We start from the raw sequence: 16,000 nt of genomic DNA, 5'->3' as shown, positions 1-16,000 counted from the left end.
ACCATGGTAGCAGTAGAGTTAATTTACCCTGCATGGAAAGTGGACAGCCAGGCACCAGGACTGTCCACGACCCACAGAAAAACCCTAGTTCGACCTTCCCATCCACCTTCACAAAAGTAAACTGTCCCTGGAAGTGTTCCAGGCCAGGCTGGAGCAACCTGAAAAGTGTCCCTGCCCATGGCAGGGGGTTGGAACTAAATGATCTTTAAGGTCCCTTTCAACCCAGGCCATTTGATGATTCTGTAGCAGACGCTTTCTTCAAAAGGTACCCTGACTCTCCAAATCAGCATTCCTTTCACCAGTATTTACAAAGTCTCTTTAGCAAAATGCCAGCACCTGCCAACACACCTGCCTGCACTTACACTGAACAAAGCAGAGCTGGCACAGCTGAGGGTCCAGAAACACTTCAACAAGTGAAAACTGTGCAACTTCAGCACAGACAGTTCAATGTCTGCATACTTTTTGACATTATACTACAGTTACAGGGATTTTTTTGTTGTTGTTTTTAATGAGACATGGAAGCTCCTGAATCACATGCCTGGTATTAAAACTGCAGAAGTTTTAACCTCATTTTGGAAGAAGCAGCTGAAAAGCATATTTGAAATGATGTTTTTCTTGCTGTTCTGAGAAGGGTTCTTGCATGCCAGGAGAAAATGCAATTATTTCAGATGGAAATCTATTGTTTATTACTCAGGACTGACAATAAAGAGGACTAAAATTAAACACAAAAACTCAGTTTATACAACGATGAACAGATTCACTGATGCACTTTGCAATGTCATCCCCAGAACTTATTTCTGCAGTCTGTCAGAACTAACACCCTGGCTTTGAGAAGCCAGGCTACACAGAGAGCACCTCAGTTACATACAGAAATGGGGTTTTCTCAAATGTGTAAGTATTGCACTGGTGGCATCACTCTTTATTGGTTCCAAATAAAAACGTTGTCTTGAAAGCCTCCAAGTTCAGATTCTAAAGAAGGGCAATTAGAGTTTAGTCCAAATGCATAAAATTTCCAACTTAATGTTACACAAATAGCATTTTTCCCCCACTGTTTATATTTTTACTTAAATCTAAAAGCCAGCAACCATGAAAAGACAAGAAACTTCAGCAGAGAAACTCAACAGTGACTGACACATGGACAACACAAGGACACCACTGACACCACTTTCTTTCCACAAGGGAAGATTCTTTTTTTCCTATTTTCAGCATTCACATATAAACTTCAAATCCTGCAAATAAATACCTGTCTCATAGTGCTCCATAAGCACTCCAAAGAAAACTATCTACAAATAATACATTCAGCTACTCCCTCATTTTCAACACTTCCAACAATCATCACTTTTACATGTCTGAACTTTCATAGCTGGGAAAGGTGCGTGTCAGCTACGGATTTAAGGAACATTAGTGCTTGCTGTCTGAATACACTCCACTATCAAGTGGCTTCACCAAATACTGCTCTATAGACAGGAAAAGCCTAAGAGATGTGTGTAGAAGAACCACTGTCAGACTGGTTCCTGGCCTGTCTATCGAGGGATCACACCTTTACTTTGAAACCAACTCAAGAAGAGTCATCAGAGTAGAGTCTGAACACTGACAGGGGAATTCTGGCCCCCACACAAATCAGCAGGAAGAAATACCAGAATTTCACCTCTGATATATAAAACCTTGTAGAGAAACATTAGTAAACAAAGTTTTTAAGAGTCAGGAAAAACTATAAAAAAAAAAAAATCCCTTCGAAGTCATAAAAACCATTTCAATGTGAAATTTGCAAAGTATCACCCTATTTATTCTCTAAGCTTTTCTAGCAACGTATGACTCTACTATAACATATCTGTAGAAATCTGATGATTAAGAAACAATAACTTTTCTCAAATGTAGTTACTTAAAACATTTGCCAGTTTGGAAATTTGAGCTAAAGTCTCTGTAAAGAGTGAAACATTGCACACGAGTTTTCAGCCTTCTCACTTCTGACGCCCCGTGTCACGGAGGGAACGGCACATAACAGTCTGGAGGGGAGCCAATGCTGCTCACGGGGCTCCGGGTGCTGGACTCATAGGAATTGGGAGCAATTCCAACCACACCATCATTTTGAGGGGTTTCTCCTTTCAAGAAGTCATCGTCTTCATCTTCGGAAGTACCCTGAATAAACTCAAAAGGATCAGTGAGAGCAGAAAGATACTGTCAAATCTTAAGAGATCTGGATTTACACTACAGTTGTCACGACCAGTAAGAGAATTAGATGTACTCTCATTATGAAATATGGGAACTAAATCACATCTAGAGTGGATTTCCCAGTGACATCATTGTGTCCATATTCTGAGAGCACTCATAAAGCTTTCACAGGGGCCCTGTGCTGCAGAAGAGAGGAAAAGTGCTCAGATCAATTCCTAAAGCTTCCAAATTTCAATCACAGTTTAGTGTATTCATACCTACTTAAAAAAAAAAAAATCCTGCAATAGAAGAAGCTGATAGAGATTTGGAAAAAAGCTAAACTGCATTTTCATCAGGAAAGATTAGAAAGATTACCTTTTTAATGGGTTTCTTTAGATTCTCAAGATCTTCAGCACTCAGCTCTTCCCAAAACTGATAAAGAGGATCAATGGTTTTCTTCGATCTGAGAGAGGAATCAAAACACAGAATGAGTTAATATATTCAGTAGAAGTCATATATATTTCATTTTAATAATACAATATAAAATGCTTTGACATTTTGATAGCCCTCTCTAGGATTTTACAACCTACTCAATTAATCCCTATATAATCCTCAATTAATCCCATGAAAAAATACCTCCATTTTGCTGATAGGTATAAATCACAAAGGTTTGCTCGAGGACTTCTGGTACAGTCATGTCTCCTAACTCCTAACTGGGTATTTTTGACAGCTGCACTGTGCTTGCAAAAAAAGCCTAATTTTCTTCCAAAAATTTAATTATTATAGAAACAACTTTATTAATAGTATTCTTTTGTTGTTATATGAATACTAATATTATTAGTAGTTTCCCTTCTGTGGAGATGGATTTTTTTTTAAGAGAGAATAAAAAGCCAGAATGTTGCTCTCTACCATAAAAAGAAAGGTATTTTAAATAAGCTGAAGTCACCAATCAAGAAGCAATATACTGACAGTGCAAAAAACCCAAAACAAAATGACCAAAAAAAGGGCACATCACCACCATGGTTCCAACAAAACATGATTTAGGCTAACATGACATTTTAGAGGCTGCTTACAACAAAGAAAAACCAAAAATCACCAAACATATTAACTAGACCTTCCAGGAAACTAGATCCTGTTCCTTCTTCATTGCTATCTGTCACAGGAGGGGAACATTTCAATTCAAACCTCTGACAATCTCTGGTTAAAATACGTAACATGAGAAGTACTAAAGATCAGTGAGGAAAGTGAACTGCAGAAACACTGACAGTTTCCTACAGTTTTTATTCCTTATTTCCTGCAAGGCAGAAACAAGTTGTTTATTTTTAAACCATACCTTTTGAGGATGTAGGGATCAAAGGGGAAGAAGCTGTCCAGAGGGTTAGTGCACGTCTGCACAAGGTCACCTCCGGTGCCGCTCCGAACAACTGGGATGAACTGCCTGTTGTTCCTCTCAATAATGGTGTAGCAGAACACCAGCTGGTATTTCCTTTAAAAAAGGTAATAAAGAAAAGGTAAGCACTTCTAGCACACCTAAAGCAAGGATTTCAGATGGTATTAAAATACGAAGTTATTTTTTAACAAACATCACTTCTATCTTCCATTTTCCAGCTGATACTAGGAGTTTTCAAGATAGTCACAAGGTAAGGAGCCTGTTCTCTCGTCCTCTATACTCATATGAACTTTACTCTGAGTAGAATCACACTGGCTCCAACACAAAGCAATGACAGTGCTGCAGGCTTTCATTAGAACTGAACCAGAAATAAACTTATCACACCTGGAACATGGGCACTGTCATGTCTTAGATAATATTCAATACTGAGCCTATCAAAACCCATGTTCTAGTACTGTGCTGGTTTCAGATACACACCAAGATCTGAAGCTGAAACTGAAGTAGGTGAGTAGGTACCTGGTAATAGCAGCAAACAAGTTGACAACAGAAGGGATACAAATCTTCAGGGGGTTGAGCTGACACATGACAATGCGCTCGAAATTTAAACTCTGCAGATATGACAGGCCTTGAAAATAAGAACAATTGACAGATACAGGTTAATAATATCATACAAGCTGAACTTAATTTCTAACAATTTCTAGTGTGACAAGCCTGTACCCTGCACAACACCACAGGAGCACATCCTAGGACGCTCTCTCCCAGTGGAGATCTGGCCCACAGCTTGCTCAGCAGAGAAGTTACTCAAGCAACAATAACCTGCCACAGGTGAGGGACCCTCCTAAGACACACACTAAATTTCCACACCCATTAGAAGCACTGAAAGAGGCAGAGTCATAAATACAGATTATTAACTGAAGCCCATGCTGGTTTTCTACAGTTATCAGCATTGTTTTCAATAACGGGGGGAAAAAGATCACTTAGCTTGGTAGCCCAACATATGTACAAGCCATATCATTTGCCTAAGAGCACAACAGCACAAACTTGCCAACTTGACTGAACTGACCATTACAAAACACACCAACAGTAAAACTTGCAGATGAATCCTTTCAAACCGAATATACTCACCTTTCCTTAAGTTTCCATCCAAAAGTTGTTTATGACGGAAAATAAGTGTATAGAACACAGCCTGACATGTAGAATAAAATGGCCCATGGAGAGCTACATCACAGTAGGCATTAGCTCCTGTATCCTGATTATCAATGTATTTATGCATCCAGTTCACCAGAAGATCCAGACATGCTTTTACTGTGCTATAATGGAGGGGAGGGAAAAAGAAGTGTAAAGATATCCCCTGAAATGGTGCAGAAAAGCTGTTAAACAAGTATTCAAGGATCTCAGTGGTTATAAAAATATTAGTAAGAAAATCTCATTAAAAAAATGAGATTGTGATATGAGCTTTCTCCTTTATCTCAGCATAAACTGACTGAATCAATCAGCAGTCAGTGAAAGCACAAGATGCCAGAAGAGATCAATCCATGAACACATGCTGTATGTGAACACATAATAAACATTCAGAATCCAAGGCTACAGGTAGTACAGAAAGAGATGCCACCCATGTCCATCAGGTAATTCTGAAATCCAACTAACTTCAATGTTAAAGTCACTGTGCCCACCCACAAAAAAAAGACATTTTCACCAATCTGCTCGAGTATTTTAATACACCTGTATCAAAATACTAGAACACCTGTTTTCTGTCCCAGAGTCTATTTAAAATGCCAAATATTGGGCACTAAAAATATCTGCTTCTGAACATCAGATACACCAGGAATCCATGGCTCTGCCTGAAGTCAACACAACCTACCACCCATGCTCAGCACTTCTTGGTAAGTGAAGCCTTAAAGAGTAAGCCATGAATTCCAGCAATCATTAGTCTGCATCCTGTACATGCAACACTTTCCAGAAACTTCAAACCAATACTGAAACAGTATTGCTGAAAGGACACACAAACCCCTTGATTCAGGCTTGCTGGCAAAGCAATGGGAATAGCAGACCAACGCTGTGTGTGCATTCTGTGAATTCTGCTCAGCAACCAGCACAAAATGTTTGGTTCTGCTCATGTATCAGAACAACTTACACAACTGGAATAAATTTAGCTCTTGCCAAGAAGCTGCCAATGTAACTCCCAGCAGTCTGCCTGATCACTGAAGGATTGTTTGGATCCTGCAGTTTTTTCCAGAGATGGTCTAAAAATGCCTCAGCCAACCCCTGGAAAAAGATACATAGAAATTGTGAGTTGTTATACTGATGACACTATTTAAGTAATAGATTCCTAATACTCAATTTTCATAATTTCTATAACCAAACCATTAAAAAACCCTACCTGTAACTGTAATAAATAACAATTCCTATACATGGTGGAAGAGCACTCACTTCTGTGTCTCTTTCTATAATACTCAGCTGTAAAAAGCAAGGGGAAGAAGTCTAGGAAAAGAATCAGGAAAAGATACACCAGAAGTGTTTAAAAGCAAGTGTGAGAAGAAGGTAAACATGAAATGATTGTTCACCAAGTCTTGTAGCAGAAGCAATCAGGGACATCCAAGGAAAATAGCAGGAAAAAGAATTTAGAGAACAAAAGTGATTCTTAACCTTAAATGTTATATTGTGGAACTTTTTGCCACACAAGTTCGTGATGCCAAAAATTCACATCCTTACAAAAAGCATAATATCATGAGATACTTTCTCCTTGAATTTGTCCACATGTTACCATCATCAGAGATAGGGCAGTAGCATAACTGGCCTTTTAGCTACTTTCATGCAAAAAGCATGTGTGTCCTTATTTTTATGTGTAAAACAAAGAACAACAGTTTGTTGACAGAGATGGGAAAATGAGGGGGGAAACAGCAAACGCAGACACGATTTTCAAACATTAGATCTAACAGGACAGTTATCTTTAAGAGAGTTTTGAGATGCTGAAGAAACGTGCTGGAGCACCATGCCTTGGGTGCCAAAGCCCAACTCACTCTTGTAAAAGGGGTCCATTTTAACCACATTTGCTTAGATTCCATCTGTGTGCAGTTTATGGACAACATGGGAAGAGCAACAGCAGAAAGAGAAACTTTAGGAATGAAGTAACAGAGAAAGAAAAGAAAACAAAGATACTAATGATCCTCGTGTACTTGCTATCTTCAAACTGGAATTACAGCAGAAAACAACTATTTTATGTATTAAAAAAACCAAAACAAGGATGCAGAAATGACAGAGGACACTGCATTTTAAAACCAGCTTTTACTCACCAGTTTAAAGCTGCAGATGTAAAACATGAAATACTGTACATGACATGAAGCATGGGTTGGTAAAATGAGCTTGTCAAAAACAGAAACCAGATCCCGATACAAGTCCTTTGTGTTGCTGATATTGAGTTTGCCTACACAGCAAAGAAACAGAACAAAATGAAACATTTCAGGGTTTTTTTCTATCCTCGTGCTGCAAAAGTGGTAATTGTATCTTTTTACACCAGTAAGAAGTATGTAAAGAAACACTGTCAAACTGACTTTTCAGCTTATCTGACATCTAAAAAATACTTACAGCAAGAACTTCCAGGTCTTCAGTTCTATTGCTTTTTAAGGTGTTGTATATGAAGAATAGCTCTGTGTGTGCACACACATATAAAACTGGTAGACATGCAAACTTTGCAATAATATGTTAATTCAGAAGAGCCAGAAAAAAACCCACTGAGAAATAAATCCTCTGACTTATGTGGAGAAGATAAATGGTAAAATGGTTTCTAAATATTCTGTTTTAAATATATAAATCTAAGGAATTCAAGCCCTTAATACATACCAATATAAGACAATTCTTTCATTTTTTTTTCCTAACACAAAGCCTTGCTGTAGCAATTCCAACTGAATGACGTGTCTGGTTGTTTTGATCTGCTTCCAGTCCTTGTACTGTTGAAAGGATCCATAATTCTAGCACTCAAGTAGAGTAGATGATAAAACACTTATACCCTGTCACAGTTTGGATACAGTATCATATTTATGGAATTGGAATGTCTCCAACTGAGGACTAAACCTTTAAAGTCACAACTGTACCAGTAACATTGGGCAGAGGCAGGAATGTGGACTAGAGCCTGCTGCTGGCAGAATTCTGCTCTATCTTGCAGCAGCAGAAAGCAAGAACTCCTCATTTGTGTTTCTTACTTGTTAGCAAAACAATAAATCTGGGTATAGTGCAAGTGTTCTTACCATCCACGTGGCAAACATCTTTAATGTAGGAAAACAGGATGGTCATCAGGATGTCGAGGCGCTCTGCAAGGGGATGGGCCATTCTCTCACTACTGGAAGAGACAACTTTGTTTCCTTTTCTTTCTTCATCTTCCTCCTGGTAGATAAAAAATGGCACAAGCAGCTTTTATGTGTAAAACATCAGAGGATGCAATTACAGGAAAAGTGAAACAAAATTTCTCTTTCAGCGATATGCTAAAGTTTCATATTTTTCTTAGCAGAGCAGTATCTAATTACACAGTATGAGCAAATCTTTGTGAACTAAGCCAAGCACCATGAATTCTTTAACTAGCTTTATGCAAAGCTGCTTGTGCTTTTACATAATGAAATCGATTCACTGCATGTACACTGGGTATTTACATGAATAAAGTCAACAGCTGAGAACACATTAATCATTTGTTATCTGTTCAGGTTTCAAGAGCTGTGTGCAGTGCAGTAACAACAAAGCAATAATGAATTCCTACACTTAGTTCACAGCCACCTCAGAAGTGAAAATTTTACTAGAGAAAAATAAAATTTTGGCAGAACAAGATAACCAACCATGTCAAAAAGTCCCTCCTCTGTAGATTTCTCCTCACTACCAGAGTTATTAGCAGTTTCTTCAGCATCTTCAATATCTTGCTGTGGAGTGCTAACCTGCAGTTGTAAACAAGAAATTAATTTTTATTAAACCATGATAATATGAAACATTTTTTTTATTATTACTCACATAAAGGAAATGACAACATGAGTAAGCTCTTGACTAGATTTTGTCCTGGACTAAATAAACATTTTAAAAGGAAATGAGATGCCATATACAAATGCACACTATAAAGCCCCCTGAAACTTTACCTGCCAAATATAAGCTCTCCCCAGACTGTTTATATGCTGAGGTAAAAAGCCTTGCTCATTTACAGAGCTACTCCTCCTGTCTTTTTTAAGATGGTAAATCCTTCTACTTCAAAGAGATGATATGATCACTCAACCACACAAAGAGCAGCACATTCTCTGCATATCAGCACTGATCACCACAGAGCAGTTGTTTTGACTCTGGCAGGGACATTCCAGCAGGGACTCATAGCACACACCATACAGTTCCAATGGGAACATCTTAAGGCTGGCAGTGGAGTCTAAATTTGGCTGGTTTTATGCACATTATCACAAGCACTACTGCAGCAGAGTTTTTTGTCGAGCTTAAAACTGAAGCGTATTTAATTTCCTACTCTGTATTTTAACACCAAGCATCCATAAAAGGTAACACAGAATAAACTCACATCCAACTTTAGCAGCTTTTCAATAATAAGCTCCAGAATTTGAAGCCTCAGAGTTGGAAGGTACACCGTAACTCGTAGCAGGTTATGAACATAACATTCCTGTAACACAAAATTAATTGGTATCTATAATAACGTCAACACAAAGTCTAATTTCTGCCAAGGACTTTTAGAAAGCAAGTTTCTTCATTTATTATCTAAAGACCCAGAAATAGCTTTCAACAGACTGTATTCAATCTAGAATAATTTAATGTATAAACATCAACTTTCAATTAACTACTTAATCTATTACTGCCACGCAAATTTTCCAAACTACCTCTAGATAGAGTGTGAATATTCTATAAGAAAGTTATTTCCATAGGAGTTTGTCTAAACTTTCTGTAGGAAAATGAAGCCTATTCCCCACTACATCTAGAACCAGCTATACTAGAACTGCTTAAAGTGAGACCGAATACATCTTTATTTCAGATTATTATAATATACCAGCAACAATTCTGAACTCCACAGGTCTGCCTCCTCAGTCATTCTGACTATGAATCAAGCAGGTTAACAGACAAGTCTTGTGAGCATGCATGGGCCCCCCATGTGTACACAAATATCTACAAAAGACAACGCTGCAACTTTCACACAGCAGAACTGTCAAGCTGGTACATAAAATCAGGTAAAGCACTACACTCAAGTACATCACAGTCTCTCTGTGAATATGCATTATAACACAACCTTTAATTACATGTGTACATATGATTTTTCCACAGGCCACCTGGCTTGCTCAGAACATAAAATGAGTAGAGACAGTTTAAGTGAGAATGTGTACATTGGAAATATTTAACAATGCATGGACCATATCTTATTACACTTCATTCAAGCCTTGCCCTGAAAATAGTAATGCATTTTTTCATGACTTATTCCTCACTGAGCTGCTAAGTAAATAAATCTTCCCCTAACACCATATAAGAGCTATTATGCCTCCATTTTACAGACAAGGAACTGATGCTTCAAGTTATTTGGATTAAAACAACAACAAAAATAAAAAAAACTAGCAAGATACATAAAGAACTTTGGGGATTTTTCAGCACTTGATGTGTTCAAAACACAGCTTCAACTGAACTTGGCTGGAGGAGCAGGGCTCTGCCTTCCTGTAATATGAAGTGCCAACTTATCAAGCTGGAACAAGTAAATGTAAAGATGACACAAGAGCCATACCCTGTCAAAAGTTTCCAGCTTGTTTTTCACTGCACATGAGCACTGTACCAAAGCTGTACTAAAACAACTTAGGGCTCTGCACTACTGGCAGTTTGGATGTCACCTATAACACCCTGTCTGCTTATGAAATCCCCTGTTCCCCTGACAAACACCCTCCAGTTTTGATAACAAACAAGACAGGTGTCCTACCCATCTCCTGACTACACAACCCTGAGACTCATCCTCAAAGAGCTCCATCCTGTGCACTGATTAAGAAAGCAATCCTGTGGAAAAGATATGTAGTTATGTCATTAAAGACTTGCATAATGCTTATGCACAAAGAGCTTCAGTATGCTTGGACAACCTTATACTAAACAGACACAACCATATGTATATGGTTATTACAAATATATTTATATATATAAAAATACTCTCAAAAATCTGCATTCAATGCCACCAAATCAGTTGTAATACTATTTTAGTACATTTATACATTTAAAAGTAAACAAGCCGAAAAAAATATTCACAGCTCTTACCAGAGTTCTTTCTGATTTATTAATGAAAGGAAAGTATTCCACCAGTATTGGCATGAGAAACTGCGGTGTCCTATAATTAAAAAAAATAAATAAATCAAATGCAGAAGTTATAGGTTATTACCATGAAAGCGTTCCACCAGTTAGTGAATATTAGGAAAAAACAAGCAATGAAACTTAGTATACTTCCCATCAAGAGAGGAAAAAACCATCAGTTCAGAAGCTTTAAATCTGCAAGGGAAGGGATGCAAAGCCATGGGATTATATACTTACGAAGGAACATATCTTGCAACAGTTTGCAAAGCTCTGTGGCATGTATCGAAGTTTTCAGAAACGTCTAGAGAAAGAAAAAATATTCTTATGCACTTGTTTACAGAAAACTAAATTAGGAACCAGTAAAAACAGTTCATATCAACTAAATAATTGAAAGATTCCCGAGGAAACCACATTTGCCAAAATGTTCCTTGGGGGGGGATGTACACTGAGGTAAATAAAATGGAAACCAAACAACTCCTAACTATTCTTTGGCTTTGAAACGATCTAGGATAGGGAATATTTTCCTACATATTCTATTCCTACAGATACTGCACCAACAGGAATATTTTGAAAGTAACAAGGAGTGAGTCAGCACACCACTGATTTGAGTACAAGAAAGACTGACTTGGTTATTTAAGGATGCACTGTTTCTTGATGTTTTACTTATAACCTGCTGAATTAATTTTATAAAAAAGGAGCAATACATATTGCATACTTGTTCAGTAAAGGTATTACAGCAGCATATATAAGCCATGCTTCCTTTATACTCACTTTCATCATCGTCATCAGAATCTGAAATGTCCACGTCGTCTTCTCTGATGGTTATCCGAGCTAGAAAAAAGGGAGATTAGTAGATCAAAACTGTACAAATCTTACAGGTAACAGGTTCAAGGCCAAACACACTGCACTAGAGTCTCCATCAGGACCAAACCATAAAAATTAGCCACAGGACTTTCTAAAAGAGTGTTTTATTCACAGAACCAGAAGGCTCTTGGGGACACCTGACATGATCCTCACAGCAGTTGTTAGTTTTTTAGTAGAAATAACATGACACAGTTCATCCATTTCCAAGACTTCTTCAGAACAGAATCTGTGTTGGCCATTAGAATATGCCTTCTAAAATCTAGGTACAGAAAACTACCTGTATTACAATTCAACAGAGAAAAAAAACCCCAATGACTCAGTAATTAATTGTCATGTCGTACTTAAACAGAATTTATCTGGGGAAGACATTCTGATAAGCAAACAAAGAGGGGAAAAGTAACTTACGGGGGACAAACTGTGACACAATCATCCGGAGACACGGCCTGAGATGGACAGTCTGTGCTGACACCAGATTGCCAAGGAAACCCAGATATTCTTCCACTACCTCTCGGCTCCTTCTCAACCATGGCAGCTTCTGAAAGTAAGCAAAGATCAAGATGTCAGAGAAAGATGTTTTGAGTACTAAACTCTTAATCTTTCCATGTAGCAAACCGATATTTACCAGCAAAATGTTGACCAGTTGTTCAAGCTCTTTGGTCAAATATGCAACAGAAGTTCGAAATTCATGGAGCCAGTTAATGATCTGGGCATCCTTCAAATAAGCAGAAAAAATAGATAAGTATTCCAGTAAACAGTATTACCTATTAGTAGAAAATAACAAAATCCTTAAAAGTCAAATATTAAGATTGTAAATAGAAATTGTTTTCACATTAATATGTGAGGAATTTCTTTGTGGTCTCCCCAATGGAAGTTCTTGAATGCAGGAATATGTGCAAATTGACTGCTAAACCAACAGCCTGCCTGGAAGGCTTCAGCTGCAGACTGAGCAAGGCATGAAACCTCACTCACATAGAACATACTTTAAAAAAATGGCATTCAATCTTCTTTTTCTTTTTTTTTTCCTCTAGTTTAAGCAGAAGGGACATTCAAGTCTTGAAATGATACTGAAACAGTAGCAAATCCGCTGACTTTGCCTGTATGCTCCAAAAGGTCTGCTAAAAACATTTTACAGAATGTCCTCTCAGAGAAAAAAGGAACTCTCTATAGGATGGTGCTTCCTGCAGCACGCTCTTCACTGTTTTGTGGTTTAATCAAAAGGGAAAAAAAAAAGGACAGCAAATGTGGTGGGTACTCACAGCTGTACAGAAAGGTTGTAAAACAATATTTCTGGCTATAACTACTAAATCCATATGTATGTTACTGCCTAATTCAACAAGTCCTTAGTGAGAACAGAAGGTAAAATTTGGTGCAACTTAAAGTGCAAAAACATGGTTTGATCTACAGAAGTAGCTCTAAAATCAAGGCTCAGTGACAGAAAGGTGGTATATGGAACAGACTCATAGGTTTCTCACTCTAGAGCAAAGAGTCACTAAGTATGAGACACCATTGACAGAGATCCTGCATATATGCATGTGTATAAATAGACAATTGCTTTTTTTCACATTTAGAGTTTTAATTCTGAAAGTTTCCACAGAGCAAAAAGCTAGCAAATGCACCTAATGTTTAAAGCAAAGGATTTGTGTAAGCACCAGAATGACTTGTCTGATGATTACACTCAGACAGATGAACTTTAAATCATCAGACTCCTGACTATGAAAACTCTTACCTTTATGTCTGGATCTGACAGCTGATGCTTCAACAACTCAAAATCTGTGGTATCACCCTAGCAAGAGAAACAAAAATATTCAATTTTTTTCCAGCAAAATATACCCATTTCATCAACATATTTGAACAACCTATTATTGATGAACATTAAGAACACAATTAAGAACATTACGTGCATTAAGAACACAAGCAAGGGAGAGACAGCTCAAGGAAGGCTGAGGCAGCAGTAACAGGGTGCTGAAAGACAACCGAGGGTTGGCTCACGTTCAGCTGCTCTCCCTGCAGACACAGCCGGGATCCCCGTGCACCCTTTGGCATAAGCCCGGCTTCACACCCATCCAGGCTGACTCACGGGGGAAATCTTTCCACCGCGTTCAGTTTTTTTCCCTAAGCCTTCACACACGGTGTCGTGTGAGGCGAAACGAGTCTTCGCCCTGAATGACCCCCCCAGGACCCAGCGCAGGCAGCCCGGACGCAAGGGAGGCACCCGCGGAGCCGCACTCACTCACCTTCTCGTACTTGAGCAGGATCTCGGTGAGGGTCCCCCCGAACCGCACCGTCTTCCTGGGCGGGAAGCTGATGAACTCGTCCCCTCCCAGCATGGCCACGGCCCCGCGCCTGCGGGACGGGGAACGGCGTGAGCACCGCCCGCACCCCCCGGCCCCTCCTCAGCAGGAGCAGCCCCTCGCCCCGCTCCCGAGGGTCTCCCCCCCCCGGTGTCCCCCTTGCCTTGCGGTGGCACCGCGCCCGCCGCTACCGGGGCCCGGGGCGCCGCGCCCCGCGCCGCCCGCGCCGCTCCCCGCCCCGCCACATGCCGCTGCCGGGCGGAAAAGGCAGCGCGGGACGGCGGAAACGCCGAGCGCTCCGCCCCTCGCACCACCGAGAGCCGGGACACGGAGCGGCTCCACAGAGCGCCGGGACACGGAGCGGCTCCACCGAGCGGCGGGAGGGAGCGGCGGGATGGGGCGGCTGCGGCTCTGCCCCCGCCCGCTGTGGTGCGGGAGGACCGAGCGAGCCGGGTCATTAACTAACACAAGGGTGAACCCAAATACGTCTTGCCTTTTACATAACTGCTCGCTTGCTGAATTTTACATCTTGCATCCACAACTTGCTTCCTCTTTGTCGCCCTGAAGTTGTATCCCAGCTGCTCTTTATAAGCCTCAAGCGCCGAGTTAAAGGAGTCTACGTGCATTTGCAGATGCACGTTAAACTCTTGCAAATCTCTGCTGTCAGCTACCAGCTGCCTCCTCTTGCGAGTGTGGAGGTCTACATCTGGGGAGGTCTACATCTGTCCATCTGGGGAGCGCCTCTTTTGAAGTGCCTCCTTTCCCGGGTGTCTGAGCGAGGGGACGCTGCCCCGGCTGGAAGAGCTGAGCGGGTCCGGAGCGGGCTCTTCTCGCCCGGTGCGCGGGGATGGAGCCGGGCAGGAGCAGCGGGAAACTCCACGGACAGCACCGCGGGAGCAGAACCCAGCACAGGGAGTAGGGAAGCGGAATTCCAGGTTTATCCACATCGCCATGGCGGAGCGATCCGAAGCCGAGTTTTGGGACAAGCAAGTAATCCCCGGTCCCGCGGGCAGCTCCCCCCGAGCGATGACAGCAGAGGTGACACCAAGGACACGGCCGGCCAGGACATGCAGGGTTTCCAACTGAAACCTAGCACTGCAGTTCGGAGGGATAAACTAAATGATTCGAACAACTTCAGCTGAGACTAAAGAAGGCCAAGAATCTGGTCTAAACAAAACGGAATTTGACCCTGGGAAGCATTTATGCATTTGCTAGAACAGAGGCACAGGAATTTTAAGCAAAATTTCTGATGCTTTCATCCTCTCCTTGTAGGCTAGGTCTGTTTGCCTCTCAAAGCATTGTATACACATGCACACAAGTACTACTGTTAGAGTCACCTGGATAAGTATGAACAGGGACATGCATCTCCTGTGTAGTTCTTCAGTAACACCCAATCTCCTCAAAATTTACCTTGGTTGAATACATAACATTTACTTTACCAATTCACACAAACTAGTTCCAGCAACATGTGACATTATTTGACCTTAGCCCTCTCAATCAGCTAAACACTTTGGCTTATTCTCTACACAAACTGCTCCTCTAATAATTACCTCCCTTCCAGCAACTCTCACTCCCAAAAGTCACAAACAGATTTTTGTAGGCGTTCATAATAATATAATCTCTCCTTGATGAAGGTGTTCCCATCTAAGTAGACAATATTACCACATGAAAACTTTCTTTAGGTGCAGTCCACATTTAAAGAGTTTAATAAGCATTTAATCCATCCACATAGTTAGAAGTTAGGAGGTTGGTGTTATTCCTTTAGTGGAGTATAGGATGCCATTTTGAGCTGGTTTTAAGGCTTAACCAGATACAAAAGACTCTTGTGTTCACACTCCAGGAAATGGAGTTTGGTTCTTTGTCATTTTGGCCATGTTTTTAAACAGAATGCAGAGGACTGTCCTTAAAGTCTAAATGAATTCTAGCTTTAGCTCTACAACTCTGTGTTTACACAACAGCAAGCAGTTCTATACATGTACAAGAACTTCTTTCCAGTCAAAAATGTAAAAGTTCTTTGAAT

General features: G+C 40.2%; 1 protein-coding gene across 2 annotated transcripts; it reads right to left on the bottom strand.

Moving 5' to 3' along the window:
* Nucleotides 1-662: 662 nt before the first annotated feature.
* Nucleotides 663-14,492, bottom strand: RRN3 (RRN3 homolog, RNA polymerase I transcription factor). 2 transcript variants are annotated; one of them, XM_032703722.1, is made up of 18 exons: nt 14,474-14,492; nt 13,924-14,032; nt 13,416-13,472; nt 12,312-12,401; nt 12,095-12,224; nt 11,597-11,656; nt 11,063-11,126; nt 10,793-10,862; nt 9,078-9,176; nt 8,365-8,460; nt 7,786-7,921; nt 6,835-6,965; nt 5,676-5,806; nt 4,667-4,851; nt 4,058-4,166; nt 3,485-3,637; nt 2,527-2,614; nt 663-2,139 (listed from the first exon to the last, which is right to left on the bottom strand). In XM_032703722.1, exons 2-18 carry the CDS (start codon nt 14,014-14,016, stop codon nt 1,981-1,983), a joined length of 1,851 nt encoding a protein of 616 aa, XP_032559613.1. In that variant the 5' UTR covers nt 14,017-14,032; nt 14,474-14,492; the 3' UTR covers nt 663-1,980. The 2 variants fall into 2 exon arrangements, with proteins under 2 accessions (XP_032559613.1, XP_032559612.1); XM_032703721.1 differs by lacking the exon at nt 14,474-14,492 and adding an exon at nt 14,144-14,162.
* Between the last annotated feature and the right edge of the window lie 1,508 nt (nt 14,493-16,000).

The sequence above is a fragment of the Chiroxiphia lanceolata genome, chromosome 16 (assembly GCF_009829145.1).
Source record: "Chiroxiphia lanceolata isolate bChiLan1 chromosome 16, bChiLan1.pri, whole genome shotgun sequence".
In the NCBI taxonomy this organism is placed as follows: domain Eukaryota; kingdom Metazoa; phylum Chordata; class Aves; order Passeriformes; family Pipridae; genus Chiroxiphia; species Chiroxiphia lanceolata.
Note: the sequence above shows the minus strand (reverse complement) of the source record. Positions and strands in the feature narration are given on the sequence as shown.

Excerpts from the sequence above, each read along its gene's own strand:
- RRN3 (XM_032703722.1), bottom strand. The coding sequence starts at position 14,016 with ATGCTGGGAGGGGACGAGTTCATCAGCTTCCCGCCCAGGAAGACGGTG. Across the intron at positions 9,177-10,792 it reads ATAAATCAGAAAGAACTCTG|GAATGTTATGTTCATAACCT; the intron begins GTAAGAGCTGTG and ends TTTGTGTTACAG. Across the intron at positions 2,615-3,484 it reads GATCCCTACATCCTCAAAAG|ATCGAAGAAAACCATTGATC; the intron begins GTATGGTTTAAA and ends TTCCTCTCTCAG.